Genomic DNA, 13,253 nt, shown 5'->3' with positions numbered 1-13,253 from the left:
GAAGCCCAAACTGTATCCACAAGTGAAAAAAACCTGTCCTGATGACTCAGATTTCTTAACTCTGTGGTGATACATAGGGTTATACATAGGACCAAATTCCTGATCTTTTCTTGCCCAGTTATGGATTTTTAAAGTGTACCCATGGCAGTGTATACCTACTTGTGTACAGTATGAATATGGCATTTGGGAGCATGTGAATCATACAGGTAGACTCATCAGAGAACCAAGCTGGACTTTGACTTTCTGTTTAGTATGAATAACTGCTCTTGAGTTTCTTGTTAGAAATGGCAGGATTAGGTTGCACATGACTTACCTTCTTGCCTTGGTCTGAGACTCAGACAACATACGTAATTTCCCCCTCTGTAGTCATTAACGCTTGTGCTGATGGGAGACATGGGTGTGAGCATCAATGTGTCAGTTCTCTCGGCTCCTACTCTTGTCGCTGCCGGACAGGCTACTACCTCAACCAGGACAAAAAGACATGTACCAGTAAGTGATTTTAGTCTGTTTTGTTATCTCAACACTGATCATCCTGTTGATCTTTGATCTTAGGGGATAAGAGACCCATAATAGCCAAAAAACATAAATAAAATAAATTTACTTGAGCTACAGTGAGGATAGGCTTGGGGGGGGAGCAGTTCTGCCCCCTCAGAGTTGATCAGGAGGGACATAGCCATGATTCTGACAGAAAGACATTTAAGACCATTATAACAGGAGGTATACAGTTTGTATTCCTTTCATTTACACCCCGCCTTTCTCCCCAATGTAGACTCAAAGCAGTTACATCATTCTCCTTTCCTCCATCTTATCCTTGCAGTAATCCTGGAGAGTAGGGTAGGCTGAGAGTGTATGACTGATCCAGTGAGATTAGGAAAGGTACAGATCAGTCTGTGAAGTTGTTCGCTTGGTTAATGAGCTGAGTCAAGGATACTAAAAAGGCAGGAAGATTTTTGTCAAAATGTGGAGCTCCAAAAAGAGGAAAAGGAGCACAAACTCTGACAGAAGAGGTATAATAATCTGAAGAACATACTGCCAAGTACACCAAGCCAAGTTAACCATTCTTAAAATGCACCCTACCATGCAGTAGTAGGGAGGATTGTTATAGTGGAAAGTTTATGGAAGAAGGAAAAGGGATTGTAGAGAATCTGGATGGAGTATTTAACTTCACTGGGAAATGTATTGGATAACGATGTCTAGCTCTGTGGGTTTTTTGTCCTGCAGCATATTTATTTAGCTAAGCTAAACAGAGGTAATGAGAAAAAGTTTAGGGCTAAATGAGTTTGGGGTTTATAGAAGCAGATCACTCTTGCTTTACCCCACTGGAATGAGATACCTGAATATTCATGAAAAACCCTTTGAGAAGAACTTGTTGGCACCATCCTTTATCTACACCTCCAATCAGCAAGGTCCAAATTCCTCCCTCCAGTATCCACCAAAGAGCAACTGAAGTTGGAGGAAAGCTCCTTAGACTAGAGGAGGACTCCACACTTTGCCAAGTGCAGCAGTAGAATACAAGCCAATAGATTCATGGATATCCAACATACTAATTGAACCTACTTTCAGTTCTAAGCATGAAATGTTCAGAGAATGTTCAATTACAGAACAGAAAAAGTGCAGGATTCCTGTTTGTGGAAAGCATTAAAAGATAGAGTTGCCTGGCAACTTAACTGGAGGATTGTAGACTGGCCCATGGTGAGGGGCACAGTGTCACATATGGCACTACATAACTTCTTGTTAAAAAAAATCAGAAGTGACAAAGGGTAGCTTTAGGAATCTATGATTTTATAGAGGTAAAACCATAGTTCTTGGAGATTCCTAGGCCATTTTCCCACTTACCTTACCCCGGAGCGACGTCCCTCTTCACCGCGCTGCGTCTGCGCGGATTTCGCACAAACTGCTGCGCAGCACCAGGAAGAGCCGCGTAGTCCCAGGGCTTTTGCGTCGCAAATGTAAACCGCCAAAAAGCAGTTTACATTTGCGACGCAAAAGCCCTGGGACTACGCGGCTCTTCCTGGTGCTGCGCAGCAGTTTGTGCGAAATCCGCGCAGACGCAGCGCGGTGAAGAGGGACGTCGCTCTGGGGTAAGGTAAGTGGGAAAACGGCCCTAGAGTTACCCATTGCCACTCCTGGTTAGGACTTATGGCACTGTGATTTAAGCCCCCATCCATGCAACAGGATCTGGGGGTGGGGATTCCCCACCCCACCATGACCTTAGCAGACTTGAGATACAATTAATTATACTTGGTTGCCAAAAACACATTGCTGCATGTGAGAACCAGGATCTAAGAGAAAAGGAGGCATTTTACAGGAGAGAAGGGCAAAGGATCCTGAAAAATGTAGCCCTCACTGTATTAGTAAATAGTCCCTAAGAGGTAGGATGGTTTCCTTTCAATTGTGACCCTAACAGCATTGCTTTTGGTCTCTTGTTTTCTCAGTGATCAATTACTGCAACTTTGGTAACCACAGTTGCCAGCACGAATGTGTAAGCATCCTGAATGGGTTCTATTGTCGCTGTCGTGATGGCTACACTCTTCAGGCTGATGGAAAGTCATGTCAGGGTAAGCGATGACTGAGGGAAAGTGACACATGCATCAGTGACAAAGCAAAGAACAGATGGGAAAAACACAGTGTAAATTAAAGTACTGACTAACATCCAGGCTTGCTAGATCAAAACAACAGTGGGCTTGAGCCACATTGTATACTAGACCTCACCTGCTCTCTCTGCTTACCAGCCGAGTAGGCTTGCTGCACTTACTGTATTGTTTTATAGGATCTGTGCTTCTGCATGCTCTGCAGGCTTACTCCAAAGCTGGGAACAGCCTTGCAATGATTGGCTGAGCTGCAGCTATGGAAACAAGAATGTAGCAAATTGAAGGGGCTGCCAGAAGGAAAAAACACATCAGAGTTCAGTTTGGAGTTGGAGCTTGTGTACTGAATAGAGGAGTAGAGACTGGGCACTGAAGCTAAAGAGGTGCTGTGAAGCAACTGGAAAGGAGCTGAGAACAGCCGGGGGGCTGAGTTTCTTTGGGAGACAGAAGTGAATAAAAGCTTCTGTCAGCAAGAGAGTTCTTGGTAAGAAGGGGGTCACAGCCAGGCACTTTCTGTGAGGCAAAACTCTGTGAGGAGTTCTGTCAGCACAAGGCAGACTCCTAGTTAAACTGAGAACACTCAACCACTCTGAAGGGAAGACTGGATTCTTGTGGCAAGAAAGGGATCCCAAGAGTCAGACTAGGAATCTAGATGGGACTGAGACACACCAGGAGTTGAGGGGCTGGTTAGAGTACTCAAAAGGGTGTTAGTCTGTTGAGCTAGTGTGTATGTCTGTGAGGGAAACGTTATCTAGCACAGGTCAGGATTCCTCAGTGTATATGGCAGAGTGTATGATCATTTATTATTTTTACAATTTAAAGAAGCGTGAGCATAGGGCTATTCCATCTCTGCCTAGTGTTCCTAGTGCCAAGCAGGCACTACCTGCCTGTTCAAAGTTTTATATATTTCTAAAGCTTGCCTGTTTATGTATTTTAAACTATCTCAGCCTGATATATCTCTTATGTTGAGAGATTTATTATTTTGTATTCCAGCCTGCCAACTGATTTGCCTTTTTAATTAGCCTAATTAATATTATTTTACCCCCTTCCTTGCCTTTTGTGATCCAAGAAATATTCTTTGTGGTTTTGAAAATGTCTGGTGCCCAATTTTTATACTTCTGACAGGATTTCTGTGTGAGTGCTTGAGGTACTGAGGGAAGGTGACAAGGAAAAATTCTTAGTGGTCACCGTCCCAAGCTGACCCCGACCAGTTTCTCACAGCCATATTTTTCTTCTATGATTATTTTAATACAGTTACTTCCTTTAGACCTCTCTGCTTCTTCTAAAAATTATTCCAGTGTGTATCACACTCAAGAAGATCTGTTAATTTGCAAACTGTCAGAGGGTTTCTTTTATAAAGGAGGGGATACATGTCACCCTCCCTGCCTGTGTTGCCTCCACCTTCCTGGTCTCCAACATACAGAAACACCCACACCCTCTTTTTATTGCAATTGCTATAGATTTACATTTAAACCCCCATTTTTCTCACCAGTGAAGACCAAAAGCAGCTTACAACATTCTGCCCTTCTCCATTTTGTCCTCACAACAGCCCTCTAAAGTAGGTTTTGCTGTGAGAGAAAGACTGGACCTAAGTCACCCAGCAAGATTCATGACAGTGTGGGGATTTGAATTTGGGTGTCAAGATCATCCTGAGCAGGGCTTTTTTGAGCAGGAATGCAGTTCCGGCTGGCTTGGCATCAGGGGGTGTGATCTAATATGCAAATGAGTTCCTGCTAGACTTTTTCTACCAAAAAAGCTCTGATCCTTAGGGTGATGCCCAATTTCAAGACTCCCAGCTTTTACTTTATGTTCCGAGTTTCCATTGAAAATAGCTTGGAGATATGGGTTATGGTTATAATGTGGGCCAGGATATTCCAATTGCTTTTATTTTTGGCACTGCAAGTTCTACAATCGTTCTGAAGCTTGTGGCCAATTTTGCAGTTTCTAGCTTTATTTTCTAATGAGTTATGCCTGCCATAAACACCCATCTTAGCTTCCGTTGCAAATGGGAATGTGTGGTAGAGATAACCAGAACAGGATGTTCCAGTTCCCTTCATTTTTGTCATTACAACTCTCATTGTCATCCAGTATTGGGTGCCCAGTTTTGAGATGCCTTGCTATATGTTCTGGTGAATTATGCCTGCCAAAAACAGAGAACCTTAGTTTCTTTTGCAAATAGCATTAGGTGGGGTGTGTGGACAAAACCCTGGTCAGGATGTTTTGATTGTGTTATTTCTTGGCTCTGCTCCTGTCATCACCATGAATCTGGTGGCTGATTTTCAAATTCCAAGCTTTATTTTCTGATGAGTTAAGCATGTCAGAGATGACTGTAGTTTCCGGGGACTTCCGGGGTTGGAAAATGCCGAGCTGAATTGCTTCTCAGAAGGGGAGCTGGCTGGGGCTTCTGTTCAGGGTAGTGGAGGGCAATTTAATGCTTACTGCCTACTTTTCTCAGTCAGAGATCAGTCCAAAATATGCACAGGAAACTCTGAGGAGATTTACCTTGGCTAAAAGGGAGTCCTGGGGGTGGGGGGGCTCCTTCAAGGCTTTGAGGGGTCTCCGGAGACGAGTTGTATATTCATCATCTACAGAAGTTTCCAGAGTCATTTATTTGACATAAGCTTGACAGGGTCCTAACCTTCTTTGAGACTGCTAAACATCTAAAGCTATACAAGACCGGTGTTGGATCTGGATAATTGCAGAAAAAGGTACTGATGACTATCTTCATTCCGGGACTATTTAAAGTTAAACAAAATAAAATCAGAAGGTGGGAAATAGAGATTCAGAAAGCTTGGGGGGAGAAGGAGTGAAATTTGATTTTTGTGAATTTAAAGGACAGTGCTAAAAAGTGGAAAGGAATTTATTGTTTTGTCTACTTGCGGTTTTGGTGAAAAAGCCCCATCGTCACAGATTTGTAGCTCTCACAGTCAACACATCAAACATCGCGAGATCTTTTTACCAGTGAAAACGGGATTTGGTTGCAAGAAAAGCAGGAAGTATTGGATGGAAAAGGGAAATCATTGAAGCAGCTAGCCTACTCTAGGACTATAATATCATAGAAAAACATCAGCAGCCATTGCTAGGAGGTCAAAATTTAAACAAAGTTTTTAAAGTGTTCGGGACATTAAAATTGGTGATGCTGACAGTGGTGACAATTCTAAGGTAAATACTATTTGACATTATTGCTGATAATTATTTTAGAAGCCTTTTGAAGGAAATTTTTTTTAAAGGGAAGCAGAAAGTCGCGACTGCCATTTTGAAAGAAATAAAAACGTTAAAAATTAATATCTGAGCCTAGGAGGCTCTAAGGATGGTGAAATTAGGCTTATTGAAAAGGGCAAGCCTTACTCTATCAAACCTGATAGTTTACATTTAATTTGGAGAGGTCAAAATTTTCGGTGTTTTTTTAAATGTCAGAGCATAAGTTAACCCGTGCAAGGACTGCCTCAATGGAGAAAATGCAAGAGTAATTAGAAGCAATGGAAGCCAGGATGATGAAAGGGGCGAGAGACATGATAACTGCTTCTAAAAAAGAAATTACGTAGAAAAGACATTGAAGAGCTAAGGAAAGATATAGAAGATCTCAGAAATGCGACTGTGGTAACAACAAAGAAAGTGCAAGAGGTGGAAGAGAGAGTGAAAGTACATGATTCCACCTTGCTAAAAATGCAAGAAAAGGTGGCAATTCATGACTGCAAATTGATGGAAACCCAGATACGTCCGAGAGGAGTACCTGAGGATGAAGAGACTGATTTGAAAGGATATATAATAAGAATAATTGCAGAATTTTTGGAGGAAGATCCTGAAGGAACTAGAAGCATGTATGACTATATGTATAGAGTGAACTCACTATATGCCAAGAAAAATAATCTACCTAGAGATGTGGTTATAAGATATATGACAAAAGAAATGGTGGGAAAAATCTTGAATAAAATTTTTGAAAAAACATTGATAGTGGGAGGCAGCAGAGTAAGTATCATGAAAGAATTGCCAAGACAAGTGATAAATGACAGAAAAGCATACAAAAAATTGACAGAAAAACTACGTGACAATGAAATGAGGTATAGATGGATAATACCTGAAGGTCTGAGCTTTGAGCTGCAAGGAAAAAGGATTACAATTACAAGCACACAGGAACTGCATAGGTTTTATGAAGAACATAAAGAATTTGCACCATGATGGATTACAAATTATTATCTTGGAATGTAAATGGACTAAATTCACCACAAAAAAGAAAGACAACATTTCATTGGATTAAAAGGCAAAATTGTAATATAGTTTGTTTACAAGAAGTGCATATCAAACAAAAGGATTACAACTTTTTATGGAATAAACAACTGGGACTAGAATTTTATTCCTGGCTGAACAGAAGAAAGGGGGGTGATTTTCTATATTAAACAAAAATTGGAGCCGAAATTAGTGTTTAAAGATAAAGATGGAAGATTTGTAGCAGTAGAAATAATATTAAATGCAAAAAAAAGTTGTTATTGGGACTGTATGCACCAAATGGTGCAAAGGATGCTTTTTAAAAAAGACATTATACAACAATTTGATGAACTGACTTATGACCAAGTTTTGATAATGGGGGACTTTAATGGAACAATTAAAAACACACTGGATAGGTCTGGGGGTAAAAAAAAAATAAGGAAGGAAAATTGCCAAAGTCTTTTTTTGAATTGGTCAAACAAGAAAATTTGGAGGATATATGGAGGAAATTTAATCCTGAAGTGCGGGACTATACCTTTTTTTCAGCAAGACATAAAACTTTTTCCAGAATTGACATGTTGTGGGGCACTAAAGACTTAGGCCTTATAACAAAGAAAATAGATTTTACCTAAAATTGGGGCTGACCATAATCCAATAATGTGGATTGCAAAATTTAAGAAGTTGAGAAGATGGAGATTGAATGAAGATTTACTACAGAATAAAAAAATAGTGACATCTCTAGAAAATGAAACTAAAGCTTTCTTCCAAATAAACAATAAAGAGGATATAGAATTTCAGATGGTCTGGGATGCTTATAAAGCAGTAATGAGAGGAATATTGATTACACTGAATAACAAAGATAAGAGGGCAAAAGAAAAACAGATGTTGGACATTCAAAATGAAATAAAAAAAAGAAGGGGAACTGAGAAAAAGGCCAGGAAAAAGAAAATTATAAGGGAGATTACAATATTACAAACGCAAATGAGACATTTGTTAAATAAAGAACTGGAATGGAATCTGAAAAGATTGCAGCAGAAATCTTTCGAGGAAGCAAACAAACCCGGAAAATATTTGGCCTGACAACTGAAGAAAAAGAGGGAAAGTAAAATTATTAATAAAATTGTGGTGGATGGAAGATAGGTGGTAGATCAAGAAGGAATAAAAAGAGAATTATTTAAGTGTTATGCCAAGTTATTTAAAGGTGTTAAAATAAGGAAAGGAAAGATAGATGAGTACTTACAAAAGATAAAAATAGCACCCTTAGCAGAAAATATGCGAAAAGTTTTGAATGATCCAATTGAAAAAATAGAAATTGAAGCAGCAATTAATGCAATAAAAAATGGAAAAGCACCTGGGCCAGATGGATATACAGCTAAATTTTTTAAAACCCTCAAAGAGGAGTTAATCCCGAAACTTCAGAAATTGATGAATATGATAAGAACAAAAGGGAAAATACCAAATACATGGAAGGAAGCTGTTATTTCGTTGATTCCAAAGGAAATGTTGTGGGGCACTAAAGACTTAGGCCTTATCGACGCCCTGTAAACGGAGCCGCAGAGTGGTTGAGACTGCTTCCGGGCGCTCGCAGGCAACCGCAGCGAAAAGGGTTTTTTTTACCTTCCTTAGTTGTTTTTGTTTTTGCTTTGTTCGGAGGAACGGCTAAAGACTTTGGTGCGGTCTGCAGGAGTACAGCTGGGTTTAAACGAGGGCGAGGAGAGAGGGTATCGAAGGCGCCCAACGCGCAACGCTCAACGCTCATCACTCAACTCACACATCAGCAGTTTGGCGGGGCGTAGTGATCGTGAGAGCGACGCTGAAGGTGAACAGTAGAGAAAAGAGTACCGAGTACTGAGCGGCTGGGACAGTAGAAAGAGCAGCTTTCTAAGTTACACACCACATACATTTGCAGGGGTAAGGGAGTGTGTGTTTGAATACTTGATAGGAACGACGAGAGCTGACGGTGCAACATAGAGGAGGAGCGACGACAAGCGTGAGGGGGTGGAGCGACGGGACGACGCAAAGGTGATACAAGGAGAAGACGAAAAGACAAAAAATAGTTAAAGAGACAGTTAACTATTTAACTAGGTGGTGCCAGAAAAGTGGAAGTTAAAGGACTATTATTTAACCCTTACTGCTGAAATGCAACTTGCTGCATGTTTATTGTGCCTTTTGTGCCTTTTCTGATTTGCTTTTGGTTTTTGGTGTAATTGATCTATTGCTTGCTGTTTATTATTAGTAATATATGTGCATTGCTTATTTGTTGTGATACTTACTCTGCAATATACTAATATATCAAATACTAATAGAATAATTAGAATAATTAAAGAGATGTCGCAACAGCCCAAATCCAAATTTCCCCCCGGCCAGCCTAAGGCGGTGGGAGCGACATTATCTCATGATGCCCTAAAGGAACTGCAATCTACATTTGTAGAAGCCTTAGGTCAAGTACAAAAAACACTGAGTGGACAAATAGAGGATTTAGCTAGCAAGATGGTAGGGTTGGAAACCCAAACTAGGGAGACAAAAGAGGAAATCGCCGAACTGCTTAAAATTACAAAATCAATAGAAAATAACCAGAAGTTAACGGATTCTAGGGTGGACGAGATTGAGGTAAAACAACTGGATTTTGATAGAAAGTTATCAAGGTTAGAAATGGACCGAGCAGAGTACATTTTGAGATTCATGAATATTCCAGAAGAAAAAAACGAGAATTTGCACAACATATTGGTAGAGGCCTTAATGGATACACTAGACATGAAGAAAGAAGACATAGAAGTAGAACTGGATTACATTTATAGAGTTAACTCACTCTATGCTAGAAAGAATGATTTACCGAGGGAAACACATCTTAAATTCGTGAGAAAAAGAATTAAGGAGAGAGTTTGGATGGCTACTCGAGAACAGCCACTCATAATAAAAGGAACAAGGATAAAGATTATGCGAGAGGTTCCACGGTCGATAAGAAATAAAAGAAAAGAGTATAAGAAGTTAGTAGCAGTGTTGCAGGAAAAAGGCATAACATATAGATGGCTTACCCCGGAGGGATTACTTTTTAATATTGCAAATACTAGATATAGAAGTGATAAAAATAACAGCTGAGACGGGTGAAGAAAAGTGGTTGTCATATAATCAACTATTAAAAATACAAAGTAGCAAAATAGAATTGAAAACTGCTGAAGAGCTGAATAATAAATATGATTGGTTTCAAATGCAACAAATAAAGAGCTTGGTGGAGAATGACATTAAAACTGAAGGAATAAGAAAAAAGCAAACAGAAATGGAAAAAGTTCTGCTTGGAGACAATGAAAAACTAATTTCAAAATTATATAAATTACTTTTAAAATGGTCTACGGAAGATGAAGTAGTGAAATCTCAAATGATTAAGTGGACAATTAATGTAAATAAAGAAATACAGATGGAAACTTGGGAATATTTGTGGAAGAACTCTATGAAGCTTTCGACGTGTCATAGTATTAAAGAGAACTGTTTTAAAATGATGTATAGATGGTATATGACTCCTAAGAAATTGGCAAAGATGAATAATAAGATGCCAGACAGATGTTGGAAATGTAAAAAACATGAAGGTTCTTTCTACCATATGTGGTGGACTTGTGAAAGAGCAAAAAAGTATTGGCAGATGATTCAACAAGAAATTTCTAGGATCTTGGGATATGAATTTAAGAAAGTTGCAGAGACTTTTCTGTTGGGATTACAAATGGAAAAAATTCCAAAAGAAGATAGAACTATAATTTGGTATTTGCTTTCAGCTGCTAGGACATTATATGTGCAGTTGTGGAAGGAAGAAAAAATACCAGAGAAATGGGATTGGATTGTAAAAGTTATGACATGGAGTGAAATGGACAAATTAACAAGAATTTTAAGAGACTATGATTTAGAAGTTTTTAAGATGGGGTGGAAAAAGTTCAGAAGATATGTAGAAAAAGAGTGGAAAATAAAAGGACATTGGACAATTTTTGATAATGATTAAGTCTTGGAAAAAAGAATATTAATTTTTGTTTTTATTAGTTAAGGGTACCTTTAAACATTAGTACTTTAAGTAAATAACACCAGCGGGGGTCAAGTACAGGGGGAGGGGTGGATAGAAAGTAATATATGGGATAGATAAAAGAAGTTATTAATGATGCAAGAAATATAAACTGTTACCATATGTTACCAAATAAAATTGTTTTAAACAAAAAGAGATGACTGTAGTTTCCAATGCAATGGTTTGCCTTTACCAGGTCTTTATGTTTGGCACTGCAAATCCCATGATTCCCTTAATGTTTGACACTGCAACTCCCATGATTCCATTCATGTTTGGCACTGGAACTCCCATGATTATCCTGAAGCTGGTGGTCAGTTTTGAAGGTCCTAGTTTTTATTGTCTGATGGATTATGAGTACCACATATAAACAGATGGGTCTTTTTATTACTATAGAGTTGGGATATTCTTTTTAAAAAGACAACCAATGGGATTGTGATATCCTTGAGTAATGGATGTATGGTCCCTCTTTGCATGTATTTCAACATGATGTCCTCTATAGGGTTGGTGAAATTATGCTTATCACTTGTGTTTCAGCCAGTGACCTCTGCAATACCATAGAGCATGGATGTGAGTTTAAATGTGTCAGTACTGCAGGCTCTTACCACTGTGTTTGCCCAGAGGGTCAGCAGCTCCAGGCAGATAAGAAGACATGTAACAGTGAGTATCAGAGGATGTGCCTGTTATGGAAAGTTCTGGAACATGATTCTTTGCTGAATTGAAAACCATTGTCAGCTAGGGCATCTCATGAGACCTCATGTTCTTCAGTAATGATGGTCTTTAGATCCTGACCGATCACCTTTCCCAACCTATTTTAAACAGGTGGATTGGCCCTGTAATTTACTGGGAAAGTTCCTGGTAGGAGGATAACAACAAGGCAATGAGCCTACTCCTATCATCATCTCTACTGGCTGGATCTATGTTGAGTGGCCATGTGGGGCTGCTATTACCTCAGTGACTATTCAGCTCTGGGGTTGTTCTGACATCCAAGCCACCTCAATTTTTAAACCTGAGGCTTTAAAAAATTGTAAGTAAGAAGTTTACAATTGTTTTATAATAGTGCCAGATGACTGGATATGGAGAACAGGAATGTGTTCTTTATTTGGTACTACTGTCATGTGGCTTCAAAGAAGACATGGTAGATTCTGGCTGCATGAAGATGGGATGTCTATGGAAGGCTGTGGTAGAATTAAAGTCTAATGGTCTCAGGTGGAGAAATGTCTTTCCCAGTGGATGGTTTCTGGGATAACTGGAGATGTCAAGGATTACACCTGAGACTTCTTGTATGCCAAGAAATCATACCTCATTGAGCCACTGCCAGGCTTTCATTTTGAAATATTTTGAAAAACAGCATTATCTGGGAATTACCATCAAACAGAGGGGCAAGGATTTGGGAGAGAAATTTCAGATTTGTGGAGCAGGGAGCCTCAAAGCCAGGGGTAGCCAAACTGGCTCAGGAGCCACATGTGGTTCTTTCACACATATTATGTGGCTTTCTAAGTCCCCACCGCCCTGTCAGCCAGCTCAGAGAAGGCATTTGTCTCTTTAAATCACTTCTGCAAGCCAAACTAGCTGGCAGTTTGGAGAATGAATTAAAAGTTAAAGTTGCTTTCTTTCCACCTCCCCCTCCCTCCCCCTTTTCCCTCCCCATCTATTTTCCTTCCTTCCTTCCTTCCAACATCTGATGTGCATTTCTAGCAGCTCTCAAACATTTGACATTTATTCTATGTGGCTCTTACATTAAGCAAGTTTGGGCACCCCTCCTCAAAGCTAAGTAGCACCTCTTGGGAATTTGATGCTGTTGACTTGTTCTTCATAATGCCCCTTTGTGCTTATTTTTGAAGCCAAGACCAATGCTATCTTCATCCATTGACCTCTTTGTTCTTCTTGGTTTTTAGAGTGCAAAACTGGACATGTTGATTTGGTACTGGTGATTGATGGCTCCAAGAGTGTCCGGCCTCAGAATTTTGAGCTGGTGAAGCAGTTTGTAAACCAGATTGTGGACTTCCTGGATGTGTCCCCTCATGGCACCCGGGTGGGGTTGGTCCAGTACTCCAGCCGTGTCCGCACAGAGTTCCCACTCCAGCAATACACGGCTGCAGAAGATGTCAAGAAGGCAGTGCAGAGAGTGCAGTACATGGAGAAGGGCACCATGACTGGACTGGCCCTCAAACACATGTTGGAACACAGCTTCTCTGAGGCAGAAGGAGCCAGACCTCTTTCCCAGAATGTTCCCAGGATTGGCCTGGTCTTCACTGATGGGCGCTCTCAAGATGATATCTCAGAGTGGGCCAGGAGAGCAAAGGAATCAGGTGAGGGTTCAGTAGAAAGATTGAGGGGAAGATGTGCATGCTGGGGAGCCTCACTCATAGCCCTACAGCTCTATCAGGGGCTGATATTTACCATGTTCCTTGTAA

At 40.1% G+C, this 13,253-nt stretch overlaps 1 protein-coding gene across 1 annotated transcript in view; it reads left to right on the top strand.

Moving 5' to 3' along the window:
• Positions 1-13,253, top strand: part of MATN4 (matrilin 4) — a 67,501-nt gene that overhangs the window by 42,482 nt on the left and 11,766 nt on the right. Inside the window, exons 5-8 of the mRNA XM_060230896.1 lie at positions 367-489; positions 2,436-2,558; positions 11,374-11,496; positions 12,735-13,148. Of these exons, the coding sequence (XP_060086879.1) occupies positions 367-489; positions 2,436-2,558; positions 11,374-11,496; positions 12,735-13,148 (783 nt within the window). The remainder of the gene's footprint in view (positions 1-366; positions 490-2,435; positions 2,559-11,373; positions 11,497-12,734; positions 13,149-13,253) is intronic.

This window comes from Heteronotia binoei, chromosome 2, assembly GCF_032191835.1.
Source record: "Heteronotia binoei isolate CCM8104 ecotype False Entrance Well chromosome 2, APGP_CSIRO_Hbin_v1, whole genome shotgun sequence".
Lineage (NCBI taxonomy): Eukaryota > Metazoa > Chordata > Lepidosauria > Squamata > Gekkonidae > Heteronotia > Heteronotia binoei.
Note: the sequence above shows the minus strand (reverse complement) of the source record. Positions and strands in the feature narration are given on the sequence as shown.